The sequence below is a fragment of the Pan paniscus genome, chromosome 7 (genome assembly GCF_029289425.2).
Source record: "Pan paniscus chromosome 7, NHGRI_mPanPan1-v2.0_pri, whole genome shotgun sequence".
Lineage (NCBI taxonomy): Eukaryota > Metazoa > Chordata > Mammalia > Primates > Hominidae > Pan > Pan paniscus.
The window spans coordinates 60,876,385-60,900,814 of NC_073256.2; the positions used below are offsets into that span (position 1 = coordinate 60,876,385).

Here is a 24,430-nt window from a genome sequence, read left to right on the forward strand (position 1 = left end):
GAACAAGTGCTGGATTTTTCTATTTTTACCTTGGACTTGGTCACTCTTATGAACTCTAGTAGTGTTTTAGAAATACTGAATATCGGCCGGGTGCGGTGGCTCATGCCTGTAATCCCAGCACTTTGGGAGGCCGAGGCGGGCAGATCACCTGAGGTCAGGAGTTCGAGACCAGCCTGACCAACATGGAGAAACCCCGTCTCTACTAAAAATACAAAATTAGCTGGGTGTGGTGCTGCACACCTGTAATCCCAGCTACTCGGGAGGCTGAGGCAGGAGAATTGCTTGAACCCGGGAGGTGGAGGTTGTGGTGAGCCGAGATCATGCCATTATGGCACTCCAGCCTGGGTAACGAGTGAAACTCCGTCTCAAAAAAAAAGAAATACTGAATATCATCAAATGTCTTTTTGGCTTATATCTCAACAGAGATCTTTTTTTTTTTTAAGTGGATTGCTAAGGCATATTATACTGAAGCTGCCTATATACCCAACTTGAGCCCCTGCGAGGACCTTGCCCTGCACAGCCTGCTGGTGGTGGGTGATGCAGTCCTGCCCTGTCACGAAGGGAGCCCACTTTCTGGTAATCTTGATCAATTTGGTCCTGCTGAAAGGTTCTTGTATAGTATTGTTTTGTTTTGAGATGGAGTCTTGCTCTGTCGCCCAGGCTGGAGTGCAGTGGCACAATCTCAGCTCACTGCAACCTCCACCTCCTGGGTTCAAGTGATTCTCCTGCCTCAGCCTCCCTAGTAGCTGGGATTACAGGCACCCACTGCCACACTTGCCTAATTTTTATATTTTTAGTAGAGACGGGGTTTTGCCATGTTGGCCAGGCTGGTCTCGAACTCCTGACCTCAGATGATCTGCCCACCTCAGCCTCCCAAAGTGCTGGGATTACAGGCACGAGCCACCATGCCCAGCCAAATATTGTTGATGTCATTTTTCAGCATCTTGCTTAAAGTTTTTACAACCAATATTCATCGGTAAACAGATTTCATTGTTTGTGATATTTTAAATTAGGTTTGGTATTAGGGTTATTCAGTGTACGCCATAGCACAAATGGGAGAGGTTTTTTAGTTTTGTTTTTCTTCCTACATTGTGGGAAAGTTGAGATCGTGTGAGAGCTGGGTTTTTTTTTTTTGTTTAAATGGAAAAGATTCTAATGAATTCATCTAGTCAGCAGTATCCTCACCCGCCCCACCCCTAGCCCCTTTTTGCTTTTTTAGGTGGGAACAATTATTTTTGGAGAACTCCCTTAATTTCATCCTATTGTTCTGGGTCAGATTTTCCACTTTTTTCTACTTCTTAGGCCAATATTTCTTTGTCATGTATATTGTTGCAGAAAATAATTCACATGGGTTTTCAAATTCTTAGCATATAGCTGTGTGGCTTATTTAATAATGGAAACAGTTCTCTTCTCTGTTGTTACAATGTCTTCCTCCTTCCCCTCCCTCTTTTCCTTGATGTGATCTGACATTTTGTTAGTAGCCACTTTCCTCTCCCCTTCTTATTTTGTTTTAAATTAATTTTGCTTCTATATTTCTTACAACCTGTTTCCTCAATTCTTACTGTCCTGGACTTTTTACAAAATCCTAATTTTAATACTTGGTTATTTTATTTTCCCTTTGATCAATTAAACCATTTAAAGATATGAATTTTCATCTTAGCATAACTTGGTTGCCACAGGTTTTGCTGTTTGTATCCACCCACAGACACACACATTTGGTTTTTATTATTTTCCAAGAAAGCTATCCTTGTATTTTTCTAAACTCCTTAATTCAATTGTTACCTTAAAAAAGCATTAAAAAGTCTCCATTGGGATACATTCTTATTTCAATATATAATTAATTTCTAGTTTAATTTTATTGTAATTAGAGATCATGGTTAGCACAACTTATCTTTAAACTTTTTTTTTTAATTTAAATTTTAACTTTTATAAAATAGAGACAGGGTCTCACTATGTTGCCCAGGCTGGTTTCAAACTTCTGGGCTCAAGCGATCCTCCTACCTCTGCCTCCCAAAGTGCTGGGATTACAGGTGTGAGCCACCATGTCAGGTCTGTTTTTAAAATTTTATAGAGATTTTTATCATGGTCTTCTGATTTTAGGATTTTTATGAATGTTTCACGATGCTTGACAGGAAGGCATATGATCAGTAGGGTAAAAACTTGTACATATTTATTAATTATGCTGTTCTAAATAAACGTTCAAATTCTTCATATTCCCACATACTTTTTCTATACTTCATTTATCATATGCTAAGACAGTAATTTCTGAGTTCTTAACAATTTTATGTATTTAGTTACATGTTATTTGATTCATAAAAGATCCAGAGTACTATGTCTTTGCTACTGATCATGTCTTCTGTGAATGTAAAATGGTATTTTTTTGCTGTGTTCTAACTTCCCTTTTAATAAATCGAGTGTGTTTCCAGTTTAAGGCCATCATCAGGTACTTATAGCAAAAAATTGTTGAGAAGAAGGGGGACCAGAGAGCAAGAATTAGAAATTAAATTAGAAATTATAATCCTACATTTGAAATCAGTAGTGTTCCCTGTATGCTGTTCCAAATTGAAATGGTGGTTGAATCATCATCTATGTCATCAGTGAGGATTGACAATGTGGGTGATCCACAAACAGGAATAATCTCAATCCACCCAGTATGGAATTAAAACATTCTGCAGAACATGACTTCCAAATTCCTATTAAAGAGCACACACATGAGCAACTGTGCTCAGTAGTGGCACTGTGTGTTATCTGCTAGGGCTAAAGACCAAAAGTGATTAAGGGTCACAGAAGGGAAGAATGATGAACGAATTGCTGAAACATAACATCTGAGGATTCTTTTATTTTCAAAACCGGTTTCTGTGTCTTCAATTAAGGCTTTTTTTGGGGGGTGCGGGGGGGGATAGTTTTGCTCTTGTTGCCCAGGCTGGAGTGCAATGGTGCAATCTCCACTCACCACAACCTCCGCCTCCCGGGTTCAAGCGATTCTCCGGCCTCAGCCTCCCGAGTAGCTAGGATTATAGGCATGAGCCACCGTGCCTGGCCAATTAAGGCTTTTGACCCTACTCAAAGGTATTATTCCAGGAAAATATCTGATAAACTGAGTCCTCTGATATGAAATACAAAATATATAAAACCAGAATACATACAGAGGGTGTAACTCATCAAACAGACTGCCTTATATATGCCTTCTGGAATAAAATGTGATAACAGGACTTTCCTAATTGTTTTTTCCCAAGTTATACATTCAGTTCATATATCACATAATATAGTATGGTTTCATAAATGTTTTGAAATAGGCTACGACAAAATTTAAACTATGCACTTAGGCCGGGCGCACTGGCTCATGCCTGTAATTCCAGCACTTTGGGAGGCCGAGGCAGGCAGACCACTTGAGGTCAGGAGTTCAAGACCAGCCTGGCTAACATGGAGAAACCCCATTTCTACTAAAAATACAAAAATTAGCCAAGCATGGTGGTGCATGCCTGTAATCTCAGCTACTCAGGAGGCTGAGGCAGGAAAACTGCTTGAACCCAGGAGGCGGAGGTCGCAGTGAGCCAAGATCAAGCCACTGCACTCCAGCCTGGGCCACAAAGCAAGACTCTGTCTCAAACAAAACAAATCTATGCACTTAGCCATGTACACTTAGAAGGAAGCATAAATCAATAACGTCTACCTAGATACATTAAAAACCTCATTTTAAACAATAGTTTCCATCTTATTTCCTGCCAAGTCCCCAACTTCTCCCTACTTTCTATTAGATGGCTCTAAGCATGAAACTTAAAAATCAAATACGGGATAATTATCCTGAAAACTGATGCAATTCAACTATGACTCTATGTGGACATCAATACCCTTTCAATGTTTCCAGATTCACAGTCTCACTTACAGAGGGCCCCATTCTTCACGCCATCCCACAGCTCTCATAGTTCATCCCACATTTGCCATTTGGGGACTGTTGTGTGCAGGGGAAATATGTGATATGAGAGAATAAGTGTTATGGGGTAATGACAACTGTGAGCTCTTCTCAGCACTTCTATTATTTGGACTCTGATGAGAGCCATCTGCTCTCCAACTACACTGCAAGTTCCTGAGAGCTGAGACTCTGTCCTTAGTGCTCACAGGGAATAGCTCTAGGCTTTGTCCAGAAGTCCACGATCAATGATATCGGACAAACTTACTCAAATCCAAGTTGTGACCTGTCTTGTCGATTTTATAGATGGCACCCTGCTGCAGTCCCATTCAGGGAGACCTGCTTTAAGTGCCAAGAAGCTATCCTAATACTACTCATCACCAGCTCAAAGGAAACAAAACTGGCTGGGCACGGTGGCTCATGTCTGTAATCCCAGCACTTTGGGAGGCTGAGGCGGGCGGATCACGAGGTCAGGAGATCGGGACCATCCTGGCTAACACGGTGAAACCCCGTCTCTACTAAAAATATAAAAAAGTAGCGTGGTGGTGGGCACCTGTAGTCCCAGCTACTCAGGAAGCTGAGGCAGGAGAATGGCATGAACCCAGGAGGCGGAGCTTGCAGTGAGTGGAGATGGTGCCACTGCACTCCAGCCTGGGTGACAGAGCGAGACTCCATCTCAAAAAAAAACCTGATCATGTACTTTGTACAGGTATTTTAGGATAATGATAACATATACATCTATTCACTAAGGTCCTGTACAAACTGGATGTAAATCTCTTAGTCACACATCATTATAGTATATATATCAATACAGTATTGGGGAAGTCATGCATATAGATAATTCAAGAGTTTGGCTTTTTAAATAAGCATTTTATACTTTTCATCTATTCCTATAAACTGTATTCTAGAGTTTAGTGTTATTAGCAAAATCAGTACTGTCCATTCCAACACTGTATACAGTATACATACAAACGGATTAGACTGCTCATACAGTTAGCTAAGTAGCACCAACCTGGAAGAACCAAACCTGTGCTGGTTTTTCAAAAGCTCTTTCAGGCCAGGCACGGTGGCTCACGCCTGTAATCCCAGCACTTTGGGAGGCCAAGGCAGGCAGATCACCTGAGGTCAGGAGTTCGAGACCAGCCTTGCCAACATGGTGAAGCCATGTCTCTACTAAAAATACAAAAATTAGCTGGGTGTGGTGGCGCATGCCTGTGATCTCAGCTACCCGGAGGCTGAGGCAGGAGAACTGCTTGAACTCAGGAGGCAGAGGCTGCGGTGAGCTGGGACCATGCCACCGCACTCCAGCCTGGATGAGAGTGAGACTCCATCTCAAAAACAAAACAAAACAAAAAAAAGCTATTTCAACTGGTGTAGAAGAGTCTGCCTTCAGCAGTCTTGCTTTAGTGTAGGTTAATCATTAAAAAGATGGCATTACATCTGTTTAAAAGCATTCCAAAAGACAACTGATGCCTATAGAAAAGTCATAAGCCCGTGTCCTTGGAAAAGAATGTATTTAGCGACACGTGTCTCCTCCACGCTCCACACACCACAGTGAATGGAAGTGATGTGGAGTCCAGGGAAGATGTCACTTTTCATTCCTTATAGTCTTGTATTGTTTGAAATATTTCAGTGAACATGTGCTTCTCTGGTAAGTTTTAAATAACCCACATTAGGAAACTCACAATGAATGGGTGGCGGGTACACCTGCACCTCTTCCTGCCTTCCTCCCCCATGCTTGCCAGGCGGAGCCGGGGAGGAGGACGCTGGCCATGCCGTCCATGTGGGAGCCTCAGCTGGGTTGCTCCCTGGCTGTGTAATCTCGGGCACGTTACTTAACTTTCCTCTGCCTCAGTTTCCTCATCTATGAAGCTGGGGAAGCTTCTTGGGGAGACCGCCAGTGGAGTGCTTGCCCCAGGCACCTTGGCCATGGTCGGGCACCACGATGGTGCTGATGGGGACCTGAACGAGAAGGTGTGTGGCCTGAGGTGAAGATCTGAATCCTGGATCTATCACATGTGGCCGTGTGCATGTGGGAAGCGGCTCAGCTCTGAGGGAACCCAGTCTCCTCACCTGTGGACTGGGAGTGACAGTTCCGCCCCCACAGGCTTGCTGTGGAGAGGGAACGGTGCGCCATGCGTGTGGTGTTGAGCACGGTACCCAGCACTCTCCTGATGATCAGTAAGTGGGGGGATTTGTATACAGAAACTTTGTGGAAATTGAAGTATTTCTGTATATGGTAGCAAAAAAGGAAAAAACAAACTCTTTCCACTGAGGCTGATTCTTCATGCGCGGAGCCCCAGCTTTGAAACACGCTGCTGGGCCACTCCAGATACTCTTGTGAGGGCCACCTGACCTGGGTGTTTGAAGCATGAAGCCACTTGCCTTTGCTTGGCGTTGTCTTTTAAACATACTGGCTGGAATCTTAAAATTGTGAGTAAATACAAACGTGGGTGGCTGTGTCTGTTTTGAGGGCTCATATATTCCTCCTGGTGCTGAGAGCTCTGCTCCCAAGCAGCAAACACCAATTAGTTTTTCTTGAATAATACAAATGAATGAACCTAGGAAAAATCTCAAAGTGACTTTCGCTTTGTTGAGACTGGTGAGTTTGTCTGTATACAGAGGCTCACCTGAGCTATTTTAGAAGTATCTGCAGATACTGGGCAGAGTTGGGTGATGAGACCGGGGCTCTGATCCTCCCCACCTGGGTTCTGGTCCTCCCCACCCTGGCCACCTGTGGATCACTCCCTGAAACTCCCGGAACCCATTTCCTCTTCACTGGTCTTCAGGGCTCCTCCCTGCAGCTCCAACTTTCCACACCATGACCAGGAGCCCTCTCTTGTCCAGCTGCAGGTTTCAGAGCACTCCGCAGTGGTCAGTATCAGCAATTACCCCTCGTGGGGAATTTATGGCAATATAGTCACTTTGAACATCATATAAGGAACAAAACCAGAAACAACTGTGTCCTACAATTCCAGAGATGATTTGTGTTAATTTCTAACACTGTCAACCCCCAGTCCCCTCATTGGCTGGACCAAGTGGCAGGCTCCCAAGTGAGCCCACAGGTATGCCCAGCGCACACAGGATGCCAATCAAACTCCACTGTGGAAACAGTGGGAGGATAGCAGGCCAGTCCCAGGCAGGCCAGTCCCAGGCAGGCCAGCCCTGGCATTCTGCCTTGGAAAAGCCAGGTCTGAACGAGAGATAGTGTCGTCCTGCCGAGAGGAGGACGGTGGAGGGGACAGATGGAGGAATACAAGGTCCCGGAGACCTGGAGAACCTGGAGCTGCATTTTGCACAACCATCTACAGAGCCCTACAGCTTCCCTTGCATGCACTCCGGTGGCCCTGGACCTGTCCCAGCGGCCTGGGGAAGGGCTCCCGGCTAGCAGGGGCCTACCTTACAGTGCGTGGTGCTGACTGGAAGCCCGATGTTGGAGGCGATCACCACCGTGAAGGCTGAGGCCAGCTCGATCGTGAAGCCGCTGCGGGGGGAGCATGAGACACGTCACAGGTGCCCTCTGTATCAGCCTCCCTGACACCCTGTGGGTGCTAGAGGCTCACCAGAACATTCTCTGGGGTGACTGCCGACTGCTGACTGGGCAAGATCAATTTTAACAGAACAAGAGGCCGCTGCTCAACAGCGATTCCCACCAAGGCTGCATTTTCCTGTGCATGGGCCCTCAGCAGCCTGGCCTTCTGATACGTTTTCAAAGACCACACACTGCAGTAACTGGGCCAGACATTCCTGCTGTGCAATAAGACAGTAAATCAGTCATTTCTAAAACGCAAAGGAAAAACTATGCTCTCATTTTAAAAATGTGCACTAATTACAAAAGAGTGTATTTTTCTCGGATTACGAATTTTTCTTCAAATCCATCTTCTAAACTATCTTTTATTGAAATGAATTTCAAGTGAGAACTTAAAACTAGAAATTTTAAGTCTGTGTGTATATAGGAGGCTCACTGGAGCTATTTTAGCTTTCTCTGCAGATGTGGGGCAGAGCTGCGTGATAAAACCTGGGTTCTGGTCCTCCCCACCCCAGCTGCCTTTGGATCACTTCCTGAAACTCCCGGAGCCTGTAGGAAAAGGAAACTTCCCACGTGTTTTAAAAAGACAGAGATTTCCTACCACAGGTGGCTCCAAATTTTGGTCATATTCTGAAAGTTCTGGAAGTTCCTTTAACCCCTGATGCAGCTGAAGGCTATGCGGTTGAGAGACCACATTTAAAGCCTCCAGAGCTCACCCACAATGGCAGGGGGCGCCTCCCTGTCTGGCAGAGCAAGAGGAAAGTAACCCCAGCAGGGTGGTTGCTGAGAGCTGGGGTGGCCAGAGAACTTTCAGGAAAGGCCAGCCCAGGGGCCTGTTTAAGTCTGTGCCCTCCCTGCCCACCTGCCTTTGGCCCCCGTGCTGGCTGAGGGTGAGCTTCTCCTCTCTTCCCTGCCTGCTCTGCTCCACTACCCCTGCTTGTCTGCCCTTCCCACTCCTCATCTCAGGGACGCTGTGGCTGGGGGCCGGGCACAGTAAGGGAGGGCAAGGATAGGTGGCATGCTAGGTGGGGCCATTCTTGCCCACTGTCTCCTCCTCCCTGTGACCCGCTGCCAACTGCCGGTGCTGAGCAGGCCGTTCAGACACAGCCGGGAAGCTCTACCCAGGCCTCGGATGACAAGACCTGCCCTGCTCGTCCACCAGCCCAGGCTTACCTGGACGGCGTGATGGGAGTGAGGTCCTTCCCCATGGTCTGGATCACTCTTCTCCCCCAGACCCAGAGGCCTGTGCAGATTCCAACTCCTCCATAAAACAGCAGCCAGACGGGTGTAGCTGCTTCTTGCATTACCCCGCCTTGTTTGTAAATCAGCCACAAGGCTACCAGGGGACCGATGGCATTACTGGGAAAAATAAAAAGAGAAAAGATTAACTATATGCAAGCGGCACTGTACATGATACAGGTGACTTTGTTTTATTGTGCTTCACTTTATCACACTCCACAGATATGATGTTTTTCTTTCTTTTTTTTTGAGACGGAGTCTTGCTCTGTTGCCCAGGCTTGAGTGCAGTGGTGTGATCTCGGCTGACTGCAACCTCCACCTCTCCGGTTCAAGCGATTCTCCTGCCTCAGCCTCCTGAGTAATTGAGACTACAGCCGCGGGCCACCACACCCAGCTAATTTTTGTATTTTTAGTAGAGATGGGGTTTCACCATGTTGGCCAGGCTGGTCTCGAACCCCTGACCTTGTGATCTGCCCACCTTGGCCTCCCAAAGTGTTGGGATTACAGGCATGAGCCACTGTATCTGGCCTTCAGATAGGATGTTTTTTATGAATTTGAGGTTTGTGGCACCCCCACACCAAGCAAGTCCGCTGGAGCGATTTTCCAGCAGTATGTGCTCACGTCATGTCTCTGTGTCACATTTTGGTAATTCTCACAGTATTCCCGAATTTTTCATTATTATCATATCTGTTATGATGATCTGTGATCAGTGATCTTTTATGTTACTATTATAATTGTTTTGGGGTGCCATGAACTGTTCCCATATGAGACGGTGAGCTTCACTGATAAATGCTGTGTGTGTTCTCCCTGCTCCACTGACCGGCCACTGCCTTGTCTCTCTCCCTCTCCTCCAGCCTATTTCCTGAGATATTGCTATATTGAAATTAAGCCAATAAATTACCCTACAGTGCCCTCTAAGTGTTCAACTGAAAGGAAGAGTTGCATGTCTCTCAGTTTAAATCAAAAACTGGAAATGATTAAGCTTAGTGAAGAAGGCATGTCAAAATCGGAGACAGGCCAAAAACTAGGCCTCTTGGGCCAAACAGTTAGCCAAGCTCTGAATGCAAAGGGAAAGCTTCTTGAAGGAAATTTAAAGTGCTACTTCAATGAACACATGAATAATAAGAAAGCAAAACAGCCTTAGTGCTGATATGGAGACAGTTTGAGTGGTCTGGATAGAAGATCAAACCAGCCACAACATTCCCTTAAGTCAAAGCCTAATCCAGAGCAAGGCCCTAGTTCTCTTCAATTCTGTGAAGGCTGAGAGAAGTCAGGAAGCTAAAGAAAAGCTGGAAGCTAGCAGAGGTTGGTTCTGGAGGTTTAAGGAAAGAAGCCATCCTCATAGCATAAAAGTGCAAGGTGAAGCAGCAAGTGCTGATGGAGAAGCTGCAGCGAGTTCTCCAGAAGATCCAGCTAAGATCACTGATGAAGGTGGCTACACTAACAATAGATTTTCAGTGTAGAAGAACAGTCTTCTATTGGTAGAAGATGCCAGCTAGGACTTCCATAGCCAGAGAGAAGGCAATGCCTGGCTTCAAAGCTTCAAAGGACAGGCTGACTCTCTTCTCAGAGGCTAATGCAGCTGGTAACTTTAGTTGAAGCCAATGTTCACTTACCATTCCAAAACTCCTATTGCTCTTAGGAATGATGCTAAATCTACTCTGCCTGTGCTCTAGAAATGGAACAACAAAGCACATCTGTTTACAGCATGGTTTACTGAATATTTTAAGCCTGCTGTTGAGACCTACTGCTCAGAAAAAAATATTAATATTTCAAAATATTACTGCTCATTGACAATGCACTTGGTCACCAGAAAGCTCTGACGGAGATATACAAGGAGATGAATGTTGTTTTCCTGTCTGCAAACACAGCATCTGTTCTGCAGCCCATGGATCAAAGAGCAGTTTGACTTTCAAGTCTTATTACTTAAGAAATACACTTTGTAGGGCTAGAGCTGCCATAGATAGTGATTCCTCTGATGGGTCTTGGGAGTCCATTGAAACCTTCTGGAAAGGATCCCCCATTCTAGATGCCATTAGAACATTCGTGATTCATGGGAGGAAGTGCAAATACCAACATTAACAGGAGTTTGGAAGAAGCTGATTCCAACTCTCACGGATGACTTTGAGGGATTCAAAACTTAAATGAAGGAAGCCACTGCAGATGTGGTGGAAACAGCAAGAGAACTAGAAGTGGAGCCTGGCGATGTGACTGAACTACTGCAATCTCATGAAAGAACTTGAACAGATGAGGAGGTGCTTCTTATGGACGAGCAAAGAAAGTTTCTTGAGATGAAATCTACTCCTGGTGAAGACGTTGTGAACATTGTTGAGATGACAACAAAGGATTTAGAATATTCCACAAACTCAGTTATCAGAGCAGAGGCTGGGTGTGAGGGGATTGACTCCAATTTTGAAAGAAATTCTACGGTGGGTAAAATGTTATCAAACTGCATTACATGCTGCAAAGAAATCTTTTGTGAAAGGAAGTTAATTGATGCGGCAAATTTCATTGTTGTCTTAATTTAAGAAATGGCCACAGCCACCCCAACCTTTAATCACCACCACCCTGATGAGTCAGCAGACATCAACATCAAGGCCCAGACCCTCCATCAGCAAAATAATGAATTGCTGAATGTTCACAGGATTGCTAGCATTATTTTTTAGCAATAAAGTATTTTCAAATTAAGGTATGTACATTGTTTTTAAGACACATTTAATAGACTATGGTATACTATTACAGAAACATAACTTTTCTATGTACTGGGACACCAAAAACTTCATGGGTACTGTGAAACTTGTTTTATTGTAGTGGTCTGGAATAGAACCCACAGTGTCTCCCAGGTGTTCCTGTACATGGTGACTTTTGTCTTGAGCATAGCTCAACTTGGTGTATTTGAGGTTCACCTATATAATCTATTCATGGTCCAAATGATTTTTTTTTAATTTTGGTAAAAAGCATAACATAAAATTTACCATCATAATCATTCTTATTTATAGTTCAGCAGTGTTAAGTATATTTACATTGTTGTGAAACAGATCTCCAGAACTTGTTCATCTTGCAAATGTGAAACTCTGCACTCTTTAAACAAATTCCCACTGCCCCTCCCCGCAGCTAATGGCAACCACCATCCTACTTTCTAGTTCTAGGAATTTGACTGCTGTAGACAGCTCATAGAAGTGGAATCATAGAGTATTTATCTTTTTTTTTTGAGATGGAGTCTTGCTTGGTTGCCCAGGCTGGAGTGCAGTGACATGATCTCGGCTCACTGCAATATCCTCCTCCTGGGTTCAAGCAATTCTCCTGCCTCAGCCTCCTGAGTAGCTGGGACTACAGGCACGTGCCACCACGCCTGGCTAATTTTTTGTATTTTTAGTACAGATGGGGTTTCACTGTGTTAGTCAGGATGGTCTTGATCTCCTGACCTCATGATCCGCCCGCCTCAGCCTCCCAAAGTGCTGGGATTACAGGCATGAGTAGTATTTATCTTTCTGTGATGGTTTATTTCACTTAGCCTAATGTCCTCCAGGTTCATCCATGTTACAGCAAGTGACAGGACTTCCTTCTTTTTAAAGGCTAAATAATATTCCAGTGTATGCGTGGACATAATTTGTTTCCATTCACCTGGCAGTGGACATCTGGGTTGTTCTCCCCTCTTGCCTATTGCAAACGGCAGTGCTTTGAACATGTGGTACAAATATCTCTTTGAGACTCTGCTTTCAATTCTTCTGTATGTATACCCGGAAGCAGGAATGCTGGGTCATAGGGGAGGTCTGTTTAATTTTTTGAGGAGCCTCCATCCTGTTTTCCATAGTGGTTACACCATTTTACACCCCCACTAACGGTGCGCAGGGTTACAATTTCTCTACATCCTTGACAACACTTGTTACTTTTTTTTTTAAGTGGTAGCCATCCTAATAGGTGTGTAATTTATTATTATTATTTTTGAGAGAGTCTCCCTCTGTTGCCCAGGCTGGAGTGCAGTGGCACAATCTCACCAGGCTGGAGTGCAGTGGTGCAATTTCGGCTCACTGCAACCTCCGCCTTCTGGGTTCAAGTGATTCTTGTGCCTCAGCTTCCTGAGTAGCTGGGACCACAAGTGCCCAGAAAGAGGCCCAGCTAATTTTTGTATTTTTAGTAGAGGTGGGGTTTCACCATGTTGTCCAGGCTGGTCTTGAACGCCCGACCTCAGGTGATCCACCTGCCTCGGCCTCCCGAAGTGTTGAGATTATAGGCGTGAGCCACCACACCCGGCCTATTAAATGGATTTTTTTTTTTTTTTTGAGACAGTCTCACTCTGTCGCCCAGGCTGGAGTGCAGTGGCATGGTCCCAGCTCACTGCAAGCTCTTGTCTCCTCCCCCAGCCAGCTGTGTAGACTGGGTATCACTGAGTCACTGAAACTGGATTCCAATTTGGCTTTGGTTTTGCTGTGTGGCCCTGAGCATCAGATCCCATCTCTGAGAGACACCCGCCCCTGGCTCAGAGGGATGTTAGAGACAGGGTGGGATAGGCCATGGCAGCTCAGTGCTGAGGCCTCGGGGCTCAACCTCGTGCTGAATGCATGGACGCCTCTTCTCACTCAGATGACTTCTAGAATGGTGCTTTCACCAGACGCCCTCCCTGCTCCGAAGCCCCAGAATAGTCCCCACGCTGCAAGCAACTGTTCGCAATTCTACAGTCACCCCGAGCAGCCACTGCCTAGATGTTTCCTTTGAAATGAAACACGGTGTGTGTGTGTGTGAATGTGCGTGAGTCCATGTGTGAGTGTGCGTGTGAGTGCACATGTGAGTGTGTGGGCATGTGTGTGTGTGCATCTGAGTGTGTGAATGTTAGAGAATGTGTTGTTACTTTTCCATGGATATGTTTTTCTCATCTCCCTAACTGGCGTTTAAACTTCTAATGGACGAGGACCCAGTTCCTAGCGCTCTGCCAGTACCAGGCCTTCTGGAAAGAATGCTTGATGAGGAGGAGGAAGTGGGACGGTGTGGGGGCAGACAAAAAGTTACTAACATAGGACAGAGCATGCTGTCTCCAAGAAAATACCAAATAAAATACCACAGAAATGCCCATATGATGCTGAGCAGAACATAAGATGCCCAGCTTCATCTGCAGCGAGACTTCTTTTACGAAGAGCAGAGTTGCAGCTGCACGTGGGGAGGCAGTGTGCGTAGCCCATGGGGAGTCACTGACTGCGACAGAAGATGACAACGGCACAGTCTCCTGAAACGTCAGTGGACTCACCATGACCGTGATGGCAAGAGCAGAAACGGACAGAAACCGAGCGAGTGGGGAGCACCATCCTGAGCATATTACACAGGGGAAGCCTGGGAGGTTGGGACTCGTTTTCCCCCATTTTACAGATTGGGAAACGGAGACTTCGGAAAAGCACATGCCTTGTCTAGGGGTTACACAGCTGTAAGACGACAGCAGAGACCCAAACTTGGGGCTCTCGGGCCCCAGGAGGCCGCCCTGCTTCCTACACACCAGGCCTGGGCGTGGGGTGGGGCAGGTGGGGTGGGTGGGGTCAAGGTTGGAGGGTCATATCTGCTCATCCCTACACACTCATTTGCAGGATGCCTGCGACATTACCATGTGGCGTGACCTGCAGGCTCGGGTGGCAGCTCCAGCGGCTGCATCGTGCAGTGGGGAGAACTAGGGCCCATGAGTGGGACGGAGCCTTCTCACTGGGGTTGAAGATGTCACTGAAGGATGGCCGGGCGTGGTGGCTCACACCTGTAATTCCAGCACTTTGGGAGGCTGAGGTGGGCGGATCACCTGAGGTCAGGAGTTTGAGACCAGCCTGGCCAACATGGGAAACCCCGTCTCTACTAGAAATAGAAAAATTAGCCGGGCCAGGTTGAGGAGCCTGTAATCCCAGCGGCTTGGGAAGGCTGAGACAAGAGAATCACTTGAACTTGGGAGAAGGAGGTTGCAGTGAGCTGAGATTGCGCCACTGCACTCCAGCCTGAGGAACAGAGCGAGACTCCGTCTTAAAAAAAAAATTAAATCACCTCCTAGGAAGTTCTCCTAGCGTCCTGGTTCAGCATACCTTCTGGCTGTTTCCTCGGTCTGTGCGCTCTGCCTCCTGCCTGCCTGCCTCACTGCCCCAGTGCTCCTCCACCCACGTTACCTGCTCTGCACCCAGCCCGGCCTGTCCTGAACTCGGGCGTACACGGCCACTGCCTGCTCAACCTGAATAGCAGCATCGCGCCCTGGCTGCATCCAGGGCCTCCGTCATCCCTAACAGACAGCAGCTCCACTCTTGCCTTTGCCAAGGCCACGGCTCCGATCTTGGCAGCTGCCTCTTTCCTTCTTCTCTCACATCCGCATCCAGGCCATCGTCCAAAGCCAGTGCCCCTGTCAAACGTGCCCTGTGTGGCCCCTGTCAAATGTGCCCTGTGTGGCCCCTGCTCACAGCTCCACGGCTCCCCTCTCGAGGCGAGGCCTTCCTTCCTGTGTCCATCGGCCACGTGCTCTGCATCCACGACCTGCAGACTGGCGACCTCCTAGCTTGTCCTGGAGAACACAGGTGTGTGCCCGCCTCAAGACTGCACCTGCCGTCCTGCTGACGCCACGTGGCCGCCCCTGCACCTCCGTCACCGGCCAGCCCTTCCCTGGAAGCCCAGGTCGCACTGCCATCCTGACGGCTCCTGCCCTGTGTCTATCTACCTTACTTTCCTGTTAACACTGTTCGCTGTCCCGCACGCAATGCTGACTTATGGGTCTGTCCACCGCCTGCGCACCCCTATCCCTGGCAGGGGCTTCCATCGGTGCCATTCACTGCTGGATCCCGGCACCCGCACAGCGCTGGCCCCTGGCGGAGCCTCAAGGACCCTTGTTGAATGAATGAATGAAAGCACCCACCTCACGTCATTGCCGCCGTGAGCAAAGGACCCGAAACAGGCGGTGAGGACCTGCAGGAAATGGAACAGGAGGTGAACCTCGGGTGCGTCCTTCTCCTTCTCCTCCTCTGCAGGGTCCTCTCGCGGCTGGTCAGGGTCGGCCAGCTCCGACGCCAGCTTCATCTCCACGCCGCCCTCCTCCGCCTCGATCTCCGCCTCTGCCACCGCGTTACAGTAGCTCGAGTAGCTGTCGTAGCGCAGCCTCTTCTTGGAGTAGGACACGGTGTCGCCCACCAGCTTCTCACTGTCCTCTGGGGCCGATGAGTCCGCAGCTCGAAAGGTGGCGTGCACTGGCAGCCCACAAATGGCTGCGGTGTAGCAGGTGTAACTGTTGTTTCGGCGCAGCAGCCGGTAGTTGCTTTCCTGGGCCGGCTTCTCCTCGGGGCCCCTGTCGATGTGGATTTTGTGCAGCAGATCTTTGTAGAGCCCCGAGTCTTTGTGCACGGTGTGGTACACATGACCGTCGCTCCTGGTGTGGCCGTCGAAGCCGAAGGTGCCGTTGGAGATGGGCGATTTCACAGAGCCATGGGTCATGGACAGTGCTCTTCCTGAAAAGGGTTAGAGAAGGTCTCATTTTCCAGTCTTTTTTTTTTTTTCTTTTTCTTTTTGAGACGGAGCCTTGCTCTGTCCTCAGGGTGGAGTACAATGGCGCAATCTCGGCTCACTGCAACCTTCGCCTCCCGGGTTCAAGCGATTCTCCCTCAGCCTCCTGAGTAGCTGGGACTACAAGCGCGACACCATGCCCAGCTAACTTTTTCGTATTTTTAGTAGAGACGGGGTTTCACCATGTTGGCCAGGATGGTCTCAAGCTCCTAACCTCATGATCCGCCCACCTTGGCCTCCTAAAGTGTTCGGATTACAAGCGTGAGCCAAGGTGCCCAGCCCCAGCCTTTCGAATATAAGCGAAGGAAACACTCCCTACTATTTCATGGCACTTATCTCCAGAAGGCTGGGGATGACTTATTAACATATACTTTCTTTTCTAAGTTGGCCATAAAGGACATGTAATATGGTTACCACTAAAAAAAAAAACAAAACAAAAAAAACATGGAAACATACAACAAAAGGGTAAAACTAACAATGTGGTATTTTCAAAACATCTTAAGTTCTGCTAAAAAGTGTCTTCCAGAAATTACTATGGCACTTGGCACATTTTTTCTGTTTCTAGAAACCAACACAAGGAGAATCTTTTTAAGAAACTCATCTTAGAGAAACTTCATACATGAGACAAAACCCACTTCGTGTGAGGTAGATATTCCAGGTGCCTCTGTTTTGATTTTGTTTTTAGAGACAGGGTCTCAGCTCTGTCACCCAGGCTGGAGTGCAGTGGTGTAATCATAGCTCACTCCAACTCCTGGGCTCAAGTCATTCTCCCGCCTGAGCCTCCCAAGCATCTGGGACTACAGGTGTGCACCATCATCCAGGCTAATTTTTTAGGTGCATCTTAAAAGGTCAGTCATGAATGTCAAAGGCAGTATCTGAGATGAGTCAGGCAAAATGAATTTGCTTTCTCTGGGCCACATCTGAGACTGCACCTGTGGCAGGCAGGTGCCAGAACCCACCTTGCAGAGGTGGCAGTCACCAGGGCAGGCTTTGGTGAAGCTGTGCTCCCCTGGCACTGCCCACAAACATTGAGAGTCTAAAGGACACAGAATGGTCTGGATTTTTTCTTTTCTTTTCTTTTTTGAGATGGAATCTCACTCTGTTGCCCAGGCTGGAGTGCAATGGCGCAATCTTGGCTCACTGCAATCTCTGCCTCCCAGGTTCAAGTGATTCTCCTGCCTCAGCCTCCCGAGTAGCAGGGATTACAGGCACCCACACCATACCCAGCTAATTTTTGTATTTTTAGTAGAGATGGGGTTTCACCATGTTGGTCAGGCTGGTCTTGAATTCCTGACCTCAGGTGATCCATCCACCTCGGCCTCCCAAAGTGCTGGGATTATAGGTGTGAGCCACTGCACCTGGTCAGTCTGGACATTTTCTAAGGTTTCTGTGATTCAATGGTGGGACCACCTCCTTGGTTACAAATTTAGCTTTCTCTTTGCATCTTCCATAGTAAGCTGGGTTAACCAACGTTCAGCAATTCGGTAACTCCTGGGGCATGGAGATCTGCATATGTAGCTGAGTGGGTGCAGCACAGACATACAGTGCGTGGCCCCAGTGCCTCCGGTGAGACTATAAACAGCTCTTGGAAGAAATCACAGGACAAGAGTGAGCCTGCTCTGCTGACTACGGAATGGTTTCCTGAGGCCTCCCTAGCTTCTGGGTTTTCTCAAATTATAAAACTGGGGGATCCTTTTGTGCATTAAAACCAGATTGCCCACACCCAGGCCCAGCTGGTCCTCCCCAGGGAACTTCTCTGTGCTGCCACAGAACCCAAGCTCTCCGGGCACATCTTACCGTATGCAGCCCGAGGGTGGCTGCCCGCAGAAGTGCCTTCCGAGGTCCCCGATGTCTCCCCTGCTGCTCCCGTGAGCGGGATGGTGCTGTCATCATTAGCCTTGGCACCTGGTAGCTCTTTAAATACTGGGGACTCTGCTTCCTGAACCTTACTGAGGCTTTCGTCAGATACTCGTGATAAAGCACCTTCTTTTTGTAATTTGCCTAAAGAAAGCAAAGTCATACTGAACATTCTGGAAGAGAGTTCTTATTATTGAAACATGAATATTAAAAAAGTGAATCTATATCTTTATGCTTTAGCACTGATTTTGGAAACAAAAAAAAAAGTTATAGCTAGATAGAGAAAATGAAGTTGAGGCCAGGTGTGGTGGCTCACACCTGTAATCCCAGCACTTTGGGAGGCCGAAGCAGGTGGATCACCAGGTCAGGAGTTTGAGACCAGCCTGGATAATATGGTGAAACCCCATCTCTACTAAAAATATAAAAATTAGCCGGGTGTGGTGGCAGGCGCCTGTAATTCCAGCTACTTGGGAGGCTGAGGCAGGAGAATCTCTTAAACCCAGGAGGCAGAATTAGCAGTGAGCCAAGACTGCACCACTGCGCTCCAGCCTGGGTGACAGAGTGAGACTCTGTCTCAAAAAAAAAAAGAAAGAAAAGAAAAGAAAGTCAAAAGTTCAATTAATTACCTGGAAAACTCTAGCCAGAAAATTCAGCAATTGAGGAAAAGATGGAAATTTAGGGCCCGAGTTATCATATCCAGAAACAACAACCAAAAAAGGGTTAGATCCGAATACCACAGTTCCCTCCAGCACTAATGTTCTGTAAATCTATAGCCACCCAGACTGGCCTTCTGTTTTCTTAAACTAACCTCAGAATCAGAAATTTCAATTTCTGAAAAATTGCCTTTTTCAGAAAGTCACATAAATAAAATAATAAAATATGCGATTTTTGAGACTGGCTTTTTCTACTCAGCGTAATGCCTTTGAAATCCATCCACGTTGTTACATGGATCAATAATTTGTTCCTTTTAATTGCTGAGTAGTATTCAAATGTACAAAGGCACCACAGTTTATTTATTCTGTGGATAATGTGGGTTTTTGGAGATTGCATATAAAGGTGCTATAAACATTCATGTGCAGATTTCTGTGTGAATTTAAGTTTTCATTTTTCTCGGGAAATATCTAGGAGTGGTTAAATTTATAGCAAGTGCTAGCCATATAAGAAGCTGCCAAACAGTTTCCCTGTACCATTTGACATTCCCATCAGCAACGTACGAGGTTCCAGTTGCTCTTCATTCTTCTAAATACTGACAAAATTTAGTACTGTCAGTATTTTTCATTATTTATTTATTTATTTATTTTTGAGACGGAATCTCACTCTGTCACCCAGGCTGGAGTGCAGTGGCTCTATCTCAGCTCACTGCAACCTCCGCCTCACGCGTTCAAGCGATTCTCCTGCCTCAGCCTCCCGAGTAGCTGGGACTACAGGTGCGTGCCACCACGCCCAGCTAATTTTTGTATTTTTAGCAGAGACGGGGTTTCACCATGTTGGCCAGGTTGGTCTCGATTTCTTGACCTCATGAACTGTTCGCCTCAGCCTCCCAAAGTGTTGGGATTACAGGCGTGAGCCACCGTGTCTGGCCCCATCTATCTTCTTTGGTGAAGTGTCTATTCAAATATTTTGCTCTTTTTTTTTTTTTTTTTTTTGAGATAGAGTTTCACTCTTTGTGCCCAGGCTAGAGTGTGCTGGAGTGCACTAGCGTGATCTCCGCTCACTGCAACTTCCGCCTCCCGGGTTGAAGTGATTCCCCTGCCTCAGCCTCCTGAGTAGCTGGGATTAGAGGCACCCACCACCATACCTGACTAATTTTGTATATTTAGTAGAGATGGGGTTTCACCATGTTGGCCAAGCTTGTCTCGAAATCCTGACCTCGTGATCCGCCCACCTCGGCCTCCCAAAGTGCTGGGATTACAGGCATGAGCCACCGTGCCCGGGCTATTTTGTTCTTTTTGTTTGTTTGTTTGTTTGTTTGTTTTGAGACAGAGTCTTACTCTGTTACCAGACTGGAGTGCTGTGGCGCGATCTCGGATCACTGCAACCTCTGACTCCATGGTTCAAGCGGTTCTCCTGCCTCAGCCTCCTGAGTAGCTGGGATTACAAGCATGTGCCACCACGCCCAGCTAATTTTTGTATTTTTAGTAGAGATGGGGTTTCACCATGTTAGCCAAGATGGTCTCAATCTCCTGACCTTGTGATCCACCCACCTCAGCCTCCCAAACTGCTGGGATTATAGTCGTGTGCCACTGCGCCTGGCCTATTTTGCTCATTTTTTAATTGAGTTATTTGTTTTCTAAAATGTGTTTTTATTTTTTGAATACAAGTCCTTTGTAGTTATGGGATTTGCAAACATTTTTTCCCATTCTGTTCCCGGTGCTTCTCACAGAGCAATAGTTTGAAATTTTGATGAAGTACAATTTATCAAGTTGTCCTTTTTTTTTTTGAGATGGAGTTTTGCTCTTGTTGCCCAAGGTGGAGTGCAATGGCACGATCTCAGCTCAATGCAACCTCTGCCTCCCAGGTTCAAGCAATTCTCCTGCCTCAGCCTCCCAAGTAGCTGGGATTACAGGCATGAGCCACCACACTTGGCTAATTTTGTATTTTTAATGGAAACAGGGTTTCTCCATGTTGGCCAGGCTGATCTCGAACTCCCGACCTCAGGTGATCTGCCTGCCTCAGCCTCCTAAAGTTCTGGGATTACAGGCGTGAGCCACCATGCCTGGCCCAACTTGTTCTTTTATAGAACATGTTTTTGGTGTCATATCTAAAAACCCTTTCTCAACCCAAGGTCACAAAAGTTTTCCCTTATATTTTTTTTTTTCCTAAAAGTCTTATTGTTTTTTAAATTTTATATTTAGATCTATGATGCATTTTAAGTTAATTTTTAAAATAAGGTTTAGGTTAATGTTCTTATTTTGGCATATGGATGTCAAGTGTTCCAAAACCATTTGTTGAAAGACTGTCCTTTCTCCATTGAATTGTTTCTGTACCTTTGTTTAAAATCCATTTGCCACATTAGTGTGGGTCTATTGCTAGACTCTATTCTTGTTCCATTAATCTATGTGTCTCTCTCTTCCACACTGCCTTGTGGCTTCATAACAAGTCGTGAAGTCAGGTTAATATGAATCCTCCAACTTTTTTCTTTTCCAAAATTGTTCCAGCTCATCTAGTTTCTTTGACTTTCTATATGAACTTTAAAAGTGGCTTGTCTAAATCTACAAAATATCCTGCTGGGATTTCTATTTAAATTGTCTAAAGTCTAGAGATGAATCTAAGAACTGGCATCTCTGCTATACTGTCTTCCAATTCAGGAGCATGCTTTGTCTCATGTATTTTGGTCTTTTTCAAAAAGTGAATTTCCAAATGCAGATATATCCATACCGAAATGTGACCCTATGGTACATGCTGAGACCAAATGTAAATACCTGTTTTTTGAGAGTTCTGTAAAAAGCATGTGGCTTCAAGGCTTGAAATTCAAATATGGGGAATTGGGAATAGGAAAACAGCCCTGGCTGACTTCCTAAGCCATATTCTTCTTCTTTTTAAAAACTGTTTTCCTTTTAATAACGTGTTTTATTTTTATTGCTTCCTTTTATTATATATGTTATAATTACTATAACTATAATAATACAATTATTATAGTACTATACAGTAGAGTACTATATTGTATATTATACTATACAGTTATTGTATAGTATAATTGTATTATACCACAGTATAATTATTACAGTACTATAATAATACAATTATTATTATAGGTTTTATATATATATATAATAAAATGTATACTTTTTTTTTTGAGACGGAGTCTCGCTCCGTCGCCCAGGCTGGAGTGCAGTGGCACGATCTTGGCTCACTGCAACCTCCGCCTCCTGGGTTCAAGCAATTCTCCTGTCTCAGCCTCCCGAGTAGCTGGGACTACAGGCACCTGCCACCAGGGCCCAGCTAATTTTTGTATTTTTAGTAGAGACAGGGTTTTATTTACCTTGTTGGTTAGGCTGGTCTCCTGACCAACGAACTCCTGACCTCAGGTGATCCACATGCCTCGGCCTCCCAAAGTGCTGGGATTACAGGTGTAAGCCACCATGCCCAGCCAAAAATGCATACATTTTAAGCATCCAGGTTATGACCTGCCGCAAGTGGGCACACTCTAAACCCCTTCCCTGATGAAAACAAAGACATTTCATGTCCCTGATAAGTTCCTGAGCTGCCTTCTCCAACCCCCACCCATCCCAGGCGATCAGTGCTTTCTGTTGCTATAGATGAATTTTCCATATTCTTAAATTTAATGGAAAGATCCATAAAACTTTTAAATGAAAATTTATGAAAATGTTATGAAAAATGCCAGCATGCAGAATAGGTGCTCTTCCGGATCATGGGCTTCTGCTCAGTATCACGGCTGTAGGATGCCTTCAGCCGTCAGGTCCCCAGCAGTTCATTCTCTCTATTGCTGCGTGGTCGTCCATCGCATGAATTTACTCAATTTGGTTACCCATTTGCCTGCTGACCAACACATGGGTTGTTTCCACTTTGGGCTATTATGACAAAAAGATTTGTATACAAGTCTTTTTATGAACACGTTTTCATTTCTTTGGATAAATAGCTAGGAGTGAAATTACTGGCTCACATGGTAAGTGTAAGGTTAACTTTATAAAGAAACTGCAAACCTAACTTCCAAAGTGGTTGCACCATTTTAAATTTCAGCATAAACCTGGGAGAGTTCCAATTATTTCACTTCTTCACCCACATATGGAATTGCAGGAACTTTGTACTCTTAGCCATTCTTGTGAGTGGGAAACAAAATCTCCTTGTGGAGTTAATTTGCATTTCTATGAAGGCTAATGTTTTTCCACAGGCTGGCAGAACTGCACTGCACGGTTAACTTCCAGTTACTCATGGCAACTGGGACCTTGCTGCCCACCTGGGTTACAACTTATCAAGAAAACGTATGAGCCAGAAAGCACTCAGGAACGGAGAGACAGAGGATGGGGTATGTTCTGGAGTCACCCACACTTCCATTTCCTCCATTAGTAAGGATCATGGCATGTTACATGTGAGGTTTTGGGAATCGGGAGCATTTCTGTAAATCAGAAGAATTAAAAGGCCCATACCTGTTATTTTCCTCCGCATCCACGGACACACGAAGAGCCACACAAAAAAAGCGAACAGGAGGGCGACACCAAAGGAAATGAGGGCTATGGCCCACATGGGGAGAACCAGGCCGAGCACTGGGAAGGAAAATGAGAAGCAGTGTCATTACTGGAAACTTCTGCAAGGTCAGGCCTCAGGGCGGTGGACTTCCCACTCCCCAAATCGAGAACGAATCACCTGGATTTTGTAGTGAATAAAACTCTCAACCAAAAAAACATGCTATACTTTTTGGAGTAGAAAGCTGTATGTTCAAGACATCTTATATCTGGCGAATATGTGCTTAAACTAGTTAGTAAGCTAATTATTAAAGTTTTACCAACTGGGGGCCAGGCATGGCGGCTCACACCTGTAATCCCAGCACTTTGGGAGGCCAAGGTGGGAGGATCACCTGAGGTCAGGAGTTCGAGATCAGCCTGGCCAATATAGTAAAACCCCATCTCTACCAAAAATTCAAAAATTAGCTGGGCGTGGTGGCGCATGCCTGTAATCCCAGCTACTTGGGAGGCTGAGGCAGGAGATTCGTTCGAACCTGGGAGGGGGATGTTGCAGTGAGCCGAGATTGCACCACTGTACTCTAGCCTGGGCAACAGAGCGAGACTCCATCTCAAAAAAAATAAATAAATAAAATAAAAATAAATAAATAAAATTTTAACAACTGGGCACAAACAGCATATTTAAGTTGGGATGAAATCCATTTACATATTATTTCAATATCTAAATGGCTGCACAACAAATGTGGCTGAGAAGGGAGTCAGCTGAGGTCGGGCACGATGGCTCCCGCCTGTAATCCCAGCACTTTGGGAGGCCGAGGTGGGAGGATCACCTGAGGTCAGGAGTTTGAGACCAGCCTGGCCAACATGTTGAAACCCTATCTCTACTAAAAATACAAAAACTTAGCCAGGCGCGGTGACAGGCGCCTGTAATCACAGCTACTCAGGAGGCTGAGGCAGGAGAATCGCTTGAGCCTGGGAGGCGGAGGTTGCAGTGAACTGAGATCGCGCCATTGCACTCTAGTCTGGGCAACAAGAGTAAAACTCCATCTCAAAAAAAAAAAAAGAAATAAAGAAAAAAAAAGAAAGGAGTCAGCTGTCTTCCATCCTGATGCCCACCTCAGCCCAGCCCACCTGCGGCAGGAAGCTGCCATCTGGACACTGCCTGGCTCCACAACTGAGGCCTCTCCTAGTTCCTCAGCAGCCAGTAGCCCTACTTTAAACGGACATGTGCCCTAACCACATACACAG

General features: G+C 46.1%; 2 protein-coding genes across 9 annotated transcripts in view; both read right to left on the reverse strand.

The window, feature by feature from the left end:
* PLAT (plasminogen activator, tissue type) overlaps positions 1-24,430 on the reverse strand; it is a 507,407-nt gene that overhangs the window by 248,786 nt on the left and 234,191 nt on the right. The window lies entirely within an intron of this gene.
* The window catches only part of SLC20A2 (solute carrier family 20 member 2), a 123,908-nt gene that overhangs the window by 4,968 nt on the left and 94,510 nt on the right, over positions 1-24,430 (reverse strand). For all 8 annotated transcript variants that reach the window (XM_034966017.3, XM_034966016.3, XM_063607175.1 and 5 more), the window contains 5 exons: positions 23,150-23,266; positions 17,982-18,185; positions 15,544-16,129; positions 8,613-8,798; positions 7,310-7,394 (listed from right to left, as the gene is read on the reverse strand). In XM_034966017.3, the coding sequence (XP_034821908.1) occupies positions 7,310-7,394; positions 8,613-8,798; positions 15,544-16,129; positions 17,982-18,185; positions 23,150-23,266 (1,178 nt within the window). The remainder of the gene's footprint in view (positions 1-7,309; positions 7,395-8,612; positions 8,799-15,543; positions 16,130-17,981; positions 18,186-23,149; positions 23,267-24,430) is intronic.